The 16,090-nt window shown below is 39.1% G+C and overlaps 2 protein-coding genes and 2 long non-coding RNA genes across 4 annotated transcripts; 2 read left to right on the top strand and 2 right to left on the bottom strand.

Moving 5' to 3' along the window:
- Positions 1-6,197: 6,197 nt before the first annotated feature.
- Positions 6,198-6,749, bottom strand: LOC125202351 (uncharacterized). The gene is made up of 2 exons (XR_007173084.2): positions 6,610-6,749; positions 6,198-6,472 (listed from the first exon to the last, which is right to left on the bottom strand). It is a non-coding gene; the product is annotated as an uncharacterized LOC125202351 (long non-coding RNA).
- LOC125202350 (uncharacterized) lies at positions 6,549-8,602 on the top strand. Its single transcript, XR_007173083.2, has 4 exons — positions 6,549-6,688; positions 6,770-6,845; positions 7,790-7,855; positions 8,325-8,602. It is a non-coding gene; the product is annotated as an uncharacterized LOC125202350 (long non-coding RNA).
- A 2,516-nt stretch (positions 8,603-11,118) lies between these two features.
- Positions 11,119-14,213, top strand: LOC125201993 (cyclic nucleotide-gated ion channel 1-like). The gene is made up of 5 exons (XM_048100303.2): positions 11,119-11,277; positions 11,356-12,103; positions 12,174-12,469; positions 12,535-12,883; positions 13,354-14,213. Exons 1-5 carry the CDS (start codon positions 11,249-11,251, stop codon positions 13,990-13,992), a joined length of 2,061 nt encoding a protein of 686 aa, XP_047956260.1. The 5' UTR covers positions 11,119-11,248; the 3' UTR covers positions 13,993-14,213.
- A 663-nt stretch (positions 14,214-14,876) lies between these two features.
- LOC125196727 (RING-H2 finger protein ATL22-like) lies at positions 14,877-15,975 on the bottom strand. The gene is made up of 2 exons (XM_048095345.2): positions 15,479-15,975; positions 14,877-15,344 (listed from the first exon to the last, which is right to left on the bottom strand). Exons 1-2 carry the CDS (start codon positions 15,972-15,974, stop codon positions 14,941-14,943), a joined length of 900 nt encoding a protein of 299 aa, XP_047951302.2. The 5' UTR covers position 15,975; the 3' UTR covers positions 14,877-14,940.
- Positions 15,976-16,090: the final 115 nt, after the last annotated feature.

Here is a 16,090-nt window from a genome sequence, read left to right as displayed (position 1 = left end):
ACTCAGAATCGAACGGCTAAGTCTCAAGCCTTTCGGAGTATCATGACGAAGTCTATGAAGGAAGGCTCGTCTGTGAGGCAACACGTCCTCGAGATGATGAGTCACCTCAACCAGATTGAGGTATTGGGAGGGACGATCGATCCCGAGTCCCAGGTTACTATAATCCTTCAGAGTCTTCCCCCTAGCTTCCAGCAGTTCAAGCTCAACTTTGAGATGAACAAACGGAATTATACTTTAGCAGAGTTGCTGACTGAACTTCAGTCGGCGGAGGACCTTATGGTTCAAGCTAAAGTAGCTATGATGAGTATCGCGCCTAATTCCTCTGGCTCTAAGGCTAGAAGAGGAAAGAAAAAGGCACCGAACCAAGTAGCAGTCAACAATGCTAAGGGAAAGAAGAAACAGCGGGGTGACAAGAAGCAAACTGGAAAATGCTTCAAGTGTGGAGAGAAAGGTCATTGGAAGCCAGATTGTCCTAAAAAGGGCAAGGCTACAGGTATGCACCATGCTCTAGTAGTCGAGTCATGTTTGGCTTTGACATCTACTCATACTTGGGTTATTGATACTGGAGCAACTGATCATATATGTTTTGATCCTGACTTGATGCAGGTGACAAGACGGCTACATGATCGTGAGATAGAGGTCCAGCTGGGCGACGCTACGAAAGTGGCGGCCGTTGCAGTGGGAGACGTTTATTTACGTTTTTCTAGTGATAGATTTTTGATTTTGAAGAATGTTTTGTTGATACCCTCTTTTAGAAGAAATTTAATTTCAGTTTCTAAATTGTCTTATGATGGATATTCGATTTCTTTTAATGACAATTGCGTTATTAAGAAAGATGGTTCTTATATCTGTCGCGGTATCATGGAAAACAATCTGTACACGATCACTTCTACACAATTTAATCAACGTAAATCAGAACTCAATGCTACATCGAAAATTTCTAAGAAAAGAAAAGAACCTTCAACTTCAATGAATGAAACGTACTTATGGCACCTTAGACTTGGTCATGCCAACGAAAGAAGGATTCATGCGATGGTTGATCAAGATCTTATTAAAGGTCTTGAGAAGGAACCGTTTTCGAAGTGTGAGTCCTGTCTCGAAGGCAAGATGACTAAGAGATCTTTTAGATCAAAGGGGAATAGGGCCAAAGAAGTACTTGAGCTCATTCATACTGATGTGTGTGGACCAATGTCAACCGAGGCAAGGGGCGGTTTTCGATATTTCGTCACCTTTACAGATGACTACTCGAAAATCGGATACATCTATTTGATGCGCTACAAGTCTGAAACTTTTGACAAGTTCAAGGAGTTTAAGGCTAAAGTAGAGACGCAACATGGTAAGAGTATCAAATGCCTGCGATCTGATCGCGGAGGCGAATACCTAAGTGCCGAGTTTTTGGACTATTTATCGGTAGCTGGGATTGAATCCCAAACGACTGCGCCGGGCACACCCCAGCAGAATGGCGTGGCTGAAAGAAGGAATAGGACCTTATTAAATATGGTCAGATCGATGATGAGTTATGCACGGTTACCTGTTTCGTTTTGGGGTCATGCTTTGCTTTCTGCAAACTATCTCTTAGACGTCTTACCTTCTAAATCTGTTCCTACTACCCCATATGAGTTGTGGAATGGGCGTAAGCCCAATCTAGAACATCTCAGAGTATGGGGGTGTCCGGCTCATGTATTGGAAAAGGATCCAACTAAGCTGGAATCTAGGACTGAGGTTTGCGTGTTTATAGGATACCCTAGAGGAACGAAAGCTTATGAATTCTATAGTCTCAGAGATCAGAAAGTGATTGTGAGCACTCATGCCACATTCTTAGAGGAAGACTATGTAATGAATCATAAGTCCAGCAGTGAGATTGCTCTAGAAGAGCTAACTCAAGTTTCAACTTCCATTAACCAAGAACAATTACCAAGTGTAACAACAATTCCAGAAACTTCAACTAATACTCCAGATATTGTAGTGCCGCGCCGCAGTGGGAGGGTCTCTCATGAGCCCGATAGATACATTGGTTTGGGTGAGTGTATGGATCACTCCTCGGACAGCAATGTACTGGATCCCTGGAATTTTGCAGAGGCGCAGGCTGATGTCGATCATTGCGAATGGGTGAAAGCAATGGATTCGGAACTACAATCTATGTTAGACAAAGACGTCTACGATTTGTCTGTCCTACCCGAAGGCTGTACTGCCATTGGGAGCAAGTGGATATACAAACGTAAACGTGGACCCGATGGACGAGTTAAAGTCTTCAAGGCAAGACTAGTGGCTAAGGGGTATACCCAAAAGGAAGGTATCGATTACGATGAGACCTTCTCCCCAGTGGCCATGCTCAAATCGATCCGTATACTTTTGTCTATAGCAGCTTACATGGATTGGGAAGTATGGCAGATGGACGTTAAGACTGCGTTTCTAAACGGGAGTCTTGAGGAGACCATCTACATGGAACAACCCGAAGGCTATGTAGTGAAGGGCAAGGAACACATGGTTTGGAAGCTTAAGAAGGCCATTTATGGTCTCAAGCAAGCATCTAGATCATGGAACCAGTGTTTCGATCAAACTGTTCAAAAGTTTGGATTCGAAAAATGCCCTAATGAAAGCTGCGTGTATAAGAAGGTTGAAAAAGGAAATGTTGTGTTCTTAGTTTTGTATGTAGATGACATTCTTCTAATTGGAAACAATAAAAAAAAAATGTTGTCATCAGTGCGAACTTGGTTGTCCAGCCAGTTCGAGATGAAAGATATGGGTGATGCGGGACACATTCTCGGTATCAAGGTTCTTAGGAACCGAGGTAAGAAAATGTTGTGCTTATCCCAAGAATCTTACATCGAAACGGTACTTAGACGCTTTAGCATGCAAGATGCCAAGAAAGGTTTCCTACCTTTTAGACATGGCATCCAGTTGTCTCAAGAGATGTGTCCTAAGACAGCATCTGAGATAGCAGAGATGAGAAGAATACCATATGCCTCGGCAGTTGGTAGTCTCATGTATGCTATGCTTTGTACTAGACCCGATATCTGCTTTGCTGTTGGCATGGTAGCAAGATATCAATCAAATCCCGGCCAAGGACATTGGACTGCCGTAAAGAACATACTCAAGTACCTTAATCGGACTAAGGACTATGTTCTAGTTTACAATGCAGCCGAGCTCTGTCCTTTAGGATATACAGATTCAGACTTTCAGGCTGATCTGGATTCGAGAAAATCAACTTCCGGATATGTGTTTACCTTAGGAGGTGGAGCTATAGTTTGGAAGAGTGTAAAGCAGAAATGCATTGCAGACTCTACCATGGAAGCCGAGTATGTAGCCGCTTCGGAGGCTGCAAAGGAGGCTGTATGGCTTAAGAACTTCCTTCTGGACTTAGGTGTGGTTACGAATATGCCCAAGCGCATCACCGTTTATTGTGATAACTCTGGTGCTGTGGCAAATTCGAGGGAACCACGGGCTCATAAGGCGAGCAAGCACATAGAGAGGAAGTATCATATCATTCGAGATATAGTGCAGAGAGGAGACATACAAGTGGTCAAGATTGAGTCAGAAAACAACCTGGCAGATCCTTTCACGAAGGCGTTAGCGGTAAAGCCGTATGAAAGCCATGTTGAAGGAATGGGAGTTCGACTAATTCAAGACCTCAATCCGCTTTCAGTATAAGTGGGAGATTTAGACGTTAGCACATTTTGTATACTCGAAAGTGTTTTGAGTATAAGTGGGAGATTGTTAGAGTTTGTATACTAGAAATCACGTTTCGAGTGATTGAATACTGTAAAACTCTTATTTTATTTTCCAATGAATAAAACAGATTATTTTTGTCATAATGTTGTTATGTTTTACATTTAATGGATGTTAATGCATGTTTAAATGTATAAGTTAACTTAACAAAGTCTAAGTCTTTGTTTTAGTAGACCGGTTGTGGGCGTCGTCCACTTTAAGGTAATACGGTCAGTTCTAAACAAAGAAAAATATGAATTTCACAACCTAGATGGAATTAGACTACCCATCGAGAAAGGTTGCAATGTCAGTCCGTATATTTCTAAGCCTTACTGAAATAAGATGACATTGGTGTGGTATAGCATTGAACGGATCTAACAGCAAGACTTGCCTTGGGCTATCTACTGAAAGGCGAGGTCTTGATAAATATTTATTTCTTAATCAATGTAGGTTAGCATTGAGCATACGGTATTGATTATGCATTGCTTTGACTTATCAAATGGTGCGGGTTTTTCGTAGCCCAATTATCCTGATATATTGGGCAGTGGTGATCGATATCTAGCGGTGCTAGGATTGCTATTATATTGAATCGTGCACGAGGTGAGTCTCGTTTGATAATGTCCTCAAGAGGAGCGCGAAACTAAGTTTTATTATTCGGAACCTAGCTAGTTGGAGTATGATTACTCTATGAATAATAAATGAGTGTTTCATGCTAAGTCCACTCTTGGAATTAATAAGAAGTTAATTAATTAAGTCAATAGCAGACATTAATTAATTAATGGACATATTAATCTTAAGCACGGGAAATGAAAGATAAACGGAAACCCGGATTACTTATAATTTCGGATTTGGATGGGGAGAGTTCAATATTACTTCTGTAGTGGCTGCTCGTAATATTCCAATTATAACTTATATTAAATTGTGGGTTCAATTTAATTAGTAAAAAGTAAATTGGATGAGCCCATATCCAAAGCCTTCCATAGATCCCTGTCTGGGCCCAAAAGGAACTTAATATAAATAGGAGAATAAAGGAGACAGAAAATACACAATATCTCATATTGCAATTTTCGAAAATTTCGATCTCTCCCAGCTGTAGGAGATTTCGAATTTGAGTCCTATTACAAAAAGGATTTCTTCTGTCTTCTTTATTTAAGTCCTAGTATTCTAGTAAGATCAGCCCACACTGATATTAGAGTACAGTTCGGGAACCAGAGAGAAGATTTGTGGTCTAGTACTTAAAGCTACACGTGGAGAAGTCGCTAGCCATCTTCAATTCTTTGGAGAATTAATTAGGTATTATTCTACTCCGTAGAAAAGCATGTTTTAGGTTTTCAATATTCTTAAAGCATGATTAATTCAAGTTATGAGCATGATACATGTGATAATTACGCGAATAGATTTTGTCTAAATAATCTGCTAAATAGATCTGATTATTATGTGATTTATTTACATGCTCTTCCGCTGCGTGCACCAACAGCTTTATATGGAAGAAAGTGTAGATTGCCGCTCTATTGGGACGAGGTTGGCGAGCGAAGAGTACTCGGACCCGATGCTGTTGAAGAGATGGTTGGAATCGTTCGCCAAATTCGTGAAAGGATAAAAGAGGCTCAGGACAGACAGAAGTCATACGCGGATGTCCGACGAACCGACTTACAATTTCAAGCTGGCGACAAAGTTTTCCTCAAAGTATCCCCATCGAAAGGGATAACGCGTTTTGGTGTCAAGGGCAAATTAAAACCGCGATTTATTGGACCTTATGAGATTCTTGAAGGAGTAGGTCTCGTTGCATACTGACTGGCGCTACCACCAAGCCTTGGAAACGTGCACAACGTTTTTCATGTGTCGCAGTTGCGCAAATACGTGTTCGACCCAAAGCACGTGATTCATTACGAAAAAGTCGCCCTGAACCCGGACTTGAGCTACGAGGAGAGACCCCAAATGATTTTGGACCGAAAGATCCAGAATATGAGAAATAAATCTATTACTTGTGTGAAAGTACTTTGGAGTAATCATGGGCACGAAGAAGCCACGTGGGAGAATGAGGACAAGATGATGGAAGTGTACCCGGAACTCTTTCCTTGAGGGTACCAAATTTCGGGACGAAATTTTTGTTAAGGTTGGTAGGATGTAACGCCCCACTTTTTGAACCCTAATTTTCGAATCCAAAAGTGCTTGCATTTATTCCTTTTAATGCCGTGAAGTCCGTTAATTATATGACAAGTGAAATTGTTATGTGATTTCTTTAAGACCTAATTTGGTTCGGAGTTATGATTATGGATTGACTGAGTCAACTTCGTTGAATATATGAATATGTGACGTGGCTATTTTTTTTGAATAATACATGTACGGTGAATTTAATGATTTTCGGATGATTGATAATTTGTTATGAGAGCTCGAGAATTGTGATAGTAAACTCACAATGTGAATTTAATTAAATCCTTTCCTTGAGGATTATTTATTGGACTCAATTCCGTGTTGGATCCGATAAATTAAATAAATAAGTCCGATCTTATAAAAGAATAAATTATGGGCTACACAATTTAAATAAAAATACCGGTGCTTGAAGCCCAAATTAATTTTACTTAAAACCCCATTCCTTGTCTTGGTCACCAAGACTTTCCTTCTCTTCTTCTCCCTCTTTATTCTACAAAATCTCTTTTCCAAAATTCATTCCGTCATTGCAGAAGGAAGTATTTTTTTTGTTCCATTTAGCAAATAAACTTCCAAATCTCCTTCCTCCCACACCACGCTCTTCCTTAGCAATCTGCAAGGAAATCTTTCCAAAAATTAATACCACAATCAATTGAAATCAATCACCAAATTATTCTCAATACACGGTTATATAAACCCCATACCCTAATCTCTCATTCTCACACAAATTCGCAGCCACTCTTTTCTCACCTTTGAATCACCAGAACGGCGGAGGGAGCAGTAGGGAGGAGTTCATCTTCTTTCCTCACCAAATCTAAGTTTCCCCACGGTAAATATCCTTCCATGTTCCTCCCCTGTTTTTCTTCATAAGGTAAACTCACGTTTTCAATCGGAACCATTCTTCTGACAGAAATTTGGAACCAAATCCAGAAAGGGGGAGAACCAGAAGCTTCAATCTTTTGCCTAATCCGATTCATTCAGTGAAGGTATAAACCTCTCCGTTTCTCTCAATTCCCCAAACATCAAGCATACCACTTTGTTGCATCCGTCAAAACTTGAAACCGAATTAAAGCAATCAACTTAATCAAATTTAATAACTTATCTGCGAGTTTAATCGGGGTCGTTCGGGGTGGAATCGGGGCTGCCGAGCTGACCGGCGACGCATAATAGCAGCGGCGTCGACTTTGGTGCAGGGCGACGGAACTCTAGTTTTTCTTTCAATTCGTGTTGTGTTTTGTGGGGAATTGACGAGATTTTGAAGGAGATGCTCTAAAATCCTCTGTGCAATTTGTGTGGTGAATCGAGAGAGAGAATTTGTTGTTGGAGGAGGAAGAATGTGAAAGAGAGAGTTGAGAGAGAAGAGGGTAACAGACGGTTTCTGGATTTGGGAGTATTCTACTCCCTCTCTTATTTTAATCCTTTGATTTTGGTCTCTGTTCTTTTTAAAAAAAAGTGGAATAGCATTCGTAGTACGTGTAAACAAATGAGGAGTATAAGTTTTGGTCACTATTTTCTTTTATTTATTTGTTATGTATGAGTAAATCAGTAGTGGAGGGAATAATTGTATTATTCTAGGAATGGGAGTATTTAACTATTCTAATATTTTTGTTCACTCCTTTATTTAAATATTTTGGGCCTTGTTTCTTTTATTTGAATTTAGGGTGTTGGGCCATTTTAAATTATTGTCTTTTAAATTATTGTCTTGAACTGTTTTAAAAGAATTGTTTGGAATAGGATAGGTTTTATTAAATTCTCTGGACAGAGTCTCTCTCTTTGATAAATTGTTGGAGCGTGAGAGGTCGGGATTAATCGAAATAATTATAAGAACTTATAATCTTAACCAAGAAAAATAATTGGAGACATAGGATGCATGCATCTTTGCTATTGCTTGTTTTCTTATGTTAATATATGTGTCATTTAATATCTAAAGGTGATTTTTTGGGCGCGAAATGTGATACCAAGGGGAAGAATATAGTTGAGAATTTAGCGCTTTGAGGTGGGCTTTCTTTAAATAAGGACGTTGTCCTGAATGCTTTTATTATCAATGGGATTAAAATTATGTTTATCATGCCTTGTTAAATTTTAACGTGCCTATCTGAGATGGCTGCTGCCATTTATTGTTTAAATCGAATTCGGGTCCTTGTAGGGCCGCAAACCCTACTTGGATTAGTGTACACCTATGGTAGACCGTGTGTCAGCGTACGGGTTGGCCGGTCTAGTGGCTTGGTTTGTGGCCACATTCCAAGCCATGTATGAGCAGTTATGGTAAACATCTACGGGAAAATGACTGATCAGTCGACTTTTTACAATGGAAATGATTTTTAGTGCCTCGAGCCTTCTTAAAATTAAAACCCCGACGGTTACTCATTGGCATGATAAATATATTTTTTTATAACTTGTTTTCGGCGTAGTCCACTGAGTATTTTTATAGTACTCAGCCCTACATGTGTTTTCCTTATGTGCAGGTTGAGCGGCGACGAGCACTTGCTGGTGTTGAGCACAAATAAAATTTGAATCTTAATTGCTTATTGTTAAACTTTGGGTGACGTAGTGTCTTCATACACGACGCCACTCCTCTTGAACGCTTCCGCTGGAATTTACCTTTACTCATTTCTCGTTTAACTTTGAACCCGTTTATCTTTGAGAATTTAAGACTTATTTTTGGATAATGTCAAACTCTTGTCGTTTCTTTTTGAATACTTATTATCGGTCAAACTTTTAATGAAAACCCTAGTCTTATTCTTGTCTGTTTTAAATTTCTTTAAGTTGCGACCACTCGTATTTATTAACCCTAAAGGGCGGTCGTGACATTAAAGATGTACCTAAACTGTTTTAAATATTCCACATTGAAAAAGAGAATACCATAAAAGAAAATGACTTACTTTGCTTGGGATGTCTCAAAAAGAAATATATATCACTTAATGGCTGATAATGCAGTCCATCATATTCGCTTCTAGCACTAAATTGTTGCATACATAGCACTATGATATGTATTAGCCTCCCTCGGGGCATACCTAATTTTAATTTATTGTTAACACTTGCAAGATATGTAAATTGTTTTTTTATTATGTATCAATTGTAGTATATGATAAATTGTTTTATTTATTCTCAGCTAAATTATTTATAACGTGATAAATTAATAATATGTTTGCAAACTTTAAAGAAAACAAATTTGGTGGCCAAAATTATGTAGACTGGAAATGTAACTTAGATAAAATTCTCATCGTCGAAACTTAAAGTTTATACTCACCGATTCATGTTCTCCATTCCGTAAAGGAAGTTCGAGATGCATTTTTCAAGTGGTGTAAGGCGAACAAGTTGGTGAAAGATTTAGTCTTGGCTTCCCTGTTTGAGACATAATATTATGCATGTACCTTAAAGATGTACCTAAACTGTTTTAACTATCCCACATTAGAGGAGAGAATGCCATAAAAGAAAATGACTTACTTAGCTTGGGACGTCTCAAAAAGAAATATAAATCACTTCACGAATAATAGAACTTTCACGAAGAATAGAACGAGTAATATTTTTTATATAAAAGATAGAGAGAGCATATAATTGACTTCGAAAGGTCATGTTTCTATGTGTATACAAATACACAAGGACCAGGTATAATTGTAAGCTTAAAGGGTTATCAAAATTCAGAACGACGTCAGTGAATTTGGCCACCTAACATCTGTCTAAACATTTTGATCCGCGAAGTCTTCTATATAATTCAATTACGCTCTATTAATTTTTATTTTGGTTTAAACTCAATTCAGTATGCAAACAAAATGATTGATTATTGTTTAACTTAATTAATTTAATTACTACTTCTTCTTTGAAGATCTTTGATATTAACATACATTTATGTGTAAGCTAAAGCTGCGAAATAAAATGAAAGGTGACCATTTGAATGATACGTTAGGTTAATTTTTTACTCCACGAGTTCCATTTCTTAAATCCGTCGTTAATTAGGTTAATCGGGACACTTGCAACCAACCATGTTGTTTTCTTATATTATTATTTTACAAATTTGACTATATGAGCAGTTAAGGAATTTAAATTAAATGAACAGTTTAGGTATCGAAATTAAATGAATAGTTTAGGTATTCAAAATTTAATACTCCATCCATCCCATAATAAGAGTCATTATATTTTAATATGTCATGTAATAAGAGTGACATTTTAGTTTTACCATAAATGGTAAGTAAGTCTCACGTTCCACTAACTCACTTCACTCATATTTTATTATAAAATCAATAGTATAAAATAATGAACCACATATTCCACTAACTTTTTCAACCAACAATTCTTTACATTTCTTAAAACTCATACTCACACCAAATGTAATTTCTATTATGGGACGAGGGGAGTATTATTACGAACTTTGATCTAAGTGTATAACGTGCTCACTTACTAATATTAACTATAGAGATTTTAATAAACCATATGACCAACTTATTTCTAGTTTGCAATTTGAATCCACTTTCAAATAGTTGCAAATAAATATGGAGTATCTATGATTTTGGCCATTGTTTCTAGCGGTCGGAAAGATGACACGTGGTTCTGAACTTCTGATTGTCATGAAAAGGACTAAAATAATGGTTTTGATATGCATTTAATCGTGAAATTGATGGCATTGGAATATGTGCTCAAACTTGTACTCCCTCCGTCCCATAAAAATTGAATCGTATTCCTTTTTAGTATGTCCCAATAAAGTTGAGTCATTTCTTTTTTTAACAAAAGACAAAACATCTAATCACTCTTATTTTATTTCAATCATTTACTTTACTCTATCTTATATTTCCTACTTTTTTCATCTCTCCTATTTATTTAATATAAATTCTTAATCTCCGTGCCCAAAAGTTTTGTCTCAACTTTTATGGGACGGAGGGAGTACATTTTACATCACGGTTTAGTAATTTTCCATGTTGGTGTTTTCATATAGACGTCAATGTTTTGAATCATCCTAGAATTAGAGAATCCTAATTGTATAGTATAATACTCCCTCCGTCCCAAGACAAATGACTTATATTCCTTTTTGGGATGTCCCACTATAAGTGGCCTATTTCCATTTTTAGCAAAAAGTCATCTCTCTTACTTTATTCTCCACCTACTTTATTCTCTCTTCTCTCCTCTACTTTTCCCTCTCTCATACTTTACTCTCTCCACTTTAACTTATTTAAATATCATTCCTTAAATCCCGTGCCCAAAAGAAGTAGGTCACTTATCTTGGGACGGAGGGAGTATAATATTTGAAGACTATTCCCTGACAAGTCTTGAGTCTTGCCTGTGAAAAGTCTATGAACGAATTTTCTACCTCAGAGAGGGGCTATTCTTTACATAAATCCCACTGATCAATCATGAATTCTGCAGGGCCTTGAATTTTAATAAGCTTGTTTCTGTTATGAATCTCAGGGGAGAGAAATATGTCAGGTTAGTTCACAACAAGATTGCTCTGTTTCTCTCACAACACCAAACTTACATGTAGTATATAATTGATTGTTGTTGCAGATTCAATGAAAACTCCGACAGAAACTCGAAACGAAAGCTATTTGGATTGAGCAAGCCAAGCTTGAGCTCAATCACAAGTGGAATAAGAAGAGGAATCGACACAAGTCGTGAGAGGTTTGGCTCAATCAAAGCTGGAATAAGCCGAGGATTTGTTCAAAGTTTGCCAAGTGGGAAGAAGAGGAGAATTCTGGATCCGCAAGGGAATTTTCTGCAGAGATGGAATAAGATATTCGTGCTGTCCTGCATCATTGCTGTCTCCCTCGATCCTCTCTTCTTCTACATTCCTGTCATCACCCGCGACCAATTTTGTCTGTCTCTGGATAGGAAGATTGAGATAACTGCTTGCATTCTTCGTTCGTTAGTAGATATCTTGTACATATTTCACATTCTTCTGCGGTTCCGGACTGGGTTCATTGCCCCCTCCTCCCGCGTGTTTGGGAGGGGTGAGCTGGTGGAGGACTCGAAACAGATTGCAAAGCGCTACCTCTGCTCCTACTTCATTGTAGACATCCTGTCGATTCTTCCTCTGCCGCAGGTGGTGATTCTGATGGTGACCCACATCGTCAACGGCCCTGTTTCGCGCGTCACCAAGGAGATGCTCAAGGCCGTTATCTTCTTCCAGTACATTCCTAGAATATGGCGGATATATCCTTTGTATCAAGAAGTTACTAGAACTTCCGGCATCTTTACTGAGACTGCGTGGGCAGGAGCTGCTTTCAACCTCGTCCTCTATATGCTTGCTAGCCATGTAGGACTAATTCTTTTTTTTTTTTTTTTTCTTTTTGCTGTTTGTTGAACATACATACATGATGTGTCAGGTGCTAGGCGCGTTTTGGTATCTGTTTGCAGTGGAGCGCAGGGAGTCGTGTTGGAGCGATGTATGTGGGAAGAGCAGTGGTTGCAATGTGGATCGTTTATACTGTTTTGGCATAAATGGTGTCAATAACATGGAGTTTCTAAACTCATCCTGCCCGCTACGGGAGCAAAATGAGTTAAATTCTAGCGAATTCGATTTTGGGATAGCACTGGATGCTCTTCAGGCAGGCGTAGCTGAACATGACTACTTCTGGAGGAAATTTTTCTTCTGCTTTTGGTGGGGGCTGCGCAATTTGAGGTAGGTTTTGAATGTTGTTGTATGAGTATGAGTATGCAAATTAAGTAATGTGTACTTGCATGCAGTTCATTGGGGCAGAACCTGAAAACCAGCACGTTTGTGGGGGAGATTATGTTTGCGATTGCTATTTCAGTCATCGGCCTCATTCTGTTTTCCTTGCTTATCGGCAACATGCAGAAGTATCTGCAGTCAATCACTACTAGGGTGGAGGAGATGAGAGTGAAACGCCGCGACGCAGAGCAATGGATGTCACACCGCATGCTCCCTGAGCACCTTCGAGATCGCGTGAGGCGCTATGAGCAGTACATATGGCAGGAAAACAGAGGCGTCCAGGAAGACTCGTTGATCCGCAACCTCCCCAATGACTTGAGAAGGGACATCAAGCGCCACCTCTGCTGGACTTTGCTCACAAGGGTTAGCAATCTCAACTCAATCTCATCATATATAATAATCAACTCCAGAGTGGTTCATTTCTATGTTGGTTAAAATGATAAGGTCGTTTATATCAATTCGCATCACAAAATCTACTGATATATTAGTCCATGAATATGAGTCTCATTTATTTTTGTCACGGGTATAAAAAAATGTTAGGAAAAGTAGATGGAAAAAAGTTAATGTTATATGAGTCTCAGTTGTATTTATTAGTTTTAATGTAACGTGAGTGAAATGAGTTAGTGAAATGTGAGGCCTATTACCATTTATAGTATAAATGAATAGGGACTACAATTCGCAGACGGATTAAAATGGAAAAATGAGACTCATATTTGCGGACACAGTCCCATGTCAACTGATATTAATGTGATATACTAGTTCCTACTATTTTAACTAAACATATCAGTTCTAAAATAAACCATCTCCTCAACTCTCAATATATAAATGTATAGGTGCCCATGTTCGACAAAATGGACGAGCAGCTTCTAGACGCTCTGTGCTCCCGCTTAAAGCCGGTGCTCTACACCGCGGACAGCATCATAATCCGGGAGGGAGATCCAGTGGATGAGATGCTTTTCATAATGAGGGGAAATATATTGACAGTGACCACAAACGGAGGGAGGACAGGGTTCTTCAATGCAGTGGGCCTAATGGCGGGAGATTTCTGTGGGGAGGAGCTCCTGACGTGGGCGCTGGACCCCAACTCCTCGTCCAGCCTTCCCATCTCAACAAGGACAGTTCGAGCTGTGAAGGACGTGGAGGCGTTCTGCCTGATGCCCGATGACTTGAAGAGCGTGGCGTCGCAGTTCAGGCGTCTCCACAGCAAACAGCTGCAGCATACCTTCAGATTCTACTCGCAGCAGTGGAAGACTTGGGGGGCGTGCTTCATACAGGCCGCATGGCGAAGGCATTGTAGGAGAAAGATGGAGAGGGCGGTCAAGGATGCAATGGTGCATGCGCCCAGTTTGGCAGCCACCATTTATGCTTCCAGATTTGCTACAAACATGATAGGGAATTTGAGGCGTGCCCATCATGTGCCTTCCCCAACCTTACTGCCTCAGAAACCATCTGAACCTGATTTCACTTCCTAAGATGTTTCTTATGGAAACTGGACTTCTTACTAAGAATAGTACTTTCCTAGCTACATGCATTTCTTTTATTTTTATCATCTAGTGTTGCTTGCTTCTGTGTATTGTGCTCATTTGTGATTGTCTTCTGTAAAGAGAGTGAACAAATTGTGCTTCTGTAAAGAGAGTGAACGAATTGTGCTTATGTGAATTGTGACATCAAAAGCATCATTTTCTATTTTTTACTCGTAAGTTCGAATTGGAAGAAGAGTTAATACTCCCTCCGTTCCAATAAATATGAAACCATTGCTTTTCGACACGAGATTTTATGTAGTGTTGTTTTGTGAGTTAAAGAAAAGAGAGTAAAGTAAGAGAGACGGAAAAGTAGAGATAATGTTATTTCTATTTTAGGAAACGTTTCATTTTTTACGGAACAATCCAATAAGAAAAACGTTTCATTTTTATTGGGTCAGAGGGAGTATTATTATAATATTCAAACTGAACTTAAAGGGGTTCAATTTAATAACTTCCAATTACTTAAGATTCATCACCTCTTTGAAATACATATTTGGTTTGTTTTTCCTCTTCTATTAATTGCTGTTTTGAGGTGCCTTGCAGCCGACATGGGTATAACGTGTGGTTCGTGCAGTTAGGACGAGCAGGAGCTTGGACTTTTTTGGGTAAAAATGTTAACTTGTTTCCAGTTCTACATACAATTTTCAACTTAGATTCAAAAACCACAAAAAAAATGAAATTTGCATAATTTTTATGAAATGTATATTGTAAATTGAACAAATAGAAATGGATAGAAATAGTCCCATTTCAGGGTTTTTTTTTTGCCTATGTTATCTTCATCATTTATATAGGCACATGGTAAAGACCGCTTAGTATCATATAAAAACAATGTGACAGTATAATCCTTGAGATGCAAATTAGAAACAAGGCATAGACAATGTGGTTGCAGTCATATGACTAAAGGAGAGAAGTCCGGCAAACAGGGCAAGTAGCATTCTTTCCCAGCCATTGGTGAACGCAGTTAGCATGAAAACAGTGTCCACACTTACTTATCACACTCACCTTCTCCTTCTCAGAGTATGCCTCTAAGCATATCGAACACATCTTACTCTTACAACCTTGCTCACCTTCACTAACAATAACTAGTTCCGTGCATCCCACAATCTTGGACTCGTCGAGCCCTGTGGTGGAAGAGGGCAGATCTACTGCTGCAGCCTCTGCTTCCACAACATATCTTCCTCTCATCATCCTCATTATGTGAAAGCAAAACAGGGAACAACAACTTAAGCTCATTATAATCAGGCCAGGCAAAGTCAATGTCACTGTAACTATTTTGCCTATTATCTTTGGTCCCCATCTACCTGCGGTACAAAATATTGAGAGGACAATTAAAATAAAATAAAAGCATTGTAGAACCATTCATTTATTGAGAGAGAGTAACTCCTGACCTGAATCATGATCATCACAGTTTGCACAACCATTAGAATCCCAAGTTAAGGAGAAAGCATTATCTTGATGAACTGGAAGAAGGCGAGAGCGCGTGGGCTCACATTGTCATCCTTGAAGGATCCACTAGCAACTACGGTCATGTTGGTGGAGTTGCTCAAGCAAGGAATCGAGGCCATAGCAAGATCAGGAGGGCATACGTAGAGAGTGTAGTTTTCATAGTTAGTCTTGAAAGGAGAAGGCACAGGGAGGCTCAAGTCGAACAGTCTCTTTGTGAGGCAGTTTTGAGGATCGTAGAGTTGGATGTATTGCTGAGTGTAGTTGATTTTTCGCACGTAGAAATGTACTTCTGGAGGAAGGTGAAAAATGGTGGTGCCTGAGCTGTCATTGCAGATCAGATTGAAATTGACGCAGTTGATCGAAGAAGATGAAGGCATCTCGTGTTCAAGGTTGAAAGGGTAATGCACGCTCACGTTGCCGCACTCAGAAGATGGACACACATTATGTCCGAGGATTGTTGAGATGTTCAAGAGACTGAGAGCCATAATTAGAAGATAGTTTATGTACAATCCCATCTTCCATGACAGCTTTCATGTCTCAAACAAAAAGTATAAGAAGTTGCTTCTTACCTAGTAGATTCCTGTTGTTAACAAGGAAATAT

The sequence above is a fragment of the Salvia hispanica genome, chromosome 2 (genome assembly GCF_029641045.1).
Source record: "Salvia hispanica isolate PSC_SH4W2 chromosome 2, Shi_PSC_v1, whole genome shotgun sequence".
NCBI lineage: Eukaryota > Viridiplantae > Streptophyta > Magnoliopsida > Lamiales > Lamiaceae > Salvia > Salvia hispanica.
The sequence above is the reverse complement of the archived record's forward strand: the minus strand, read 5'-3'. Positions and strand labels throughout refer to the sequence as shown.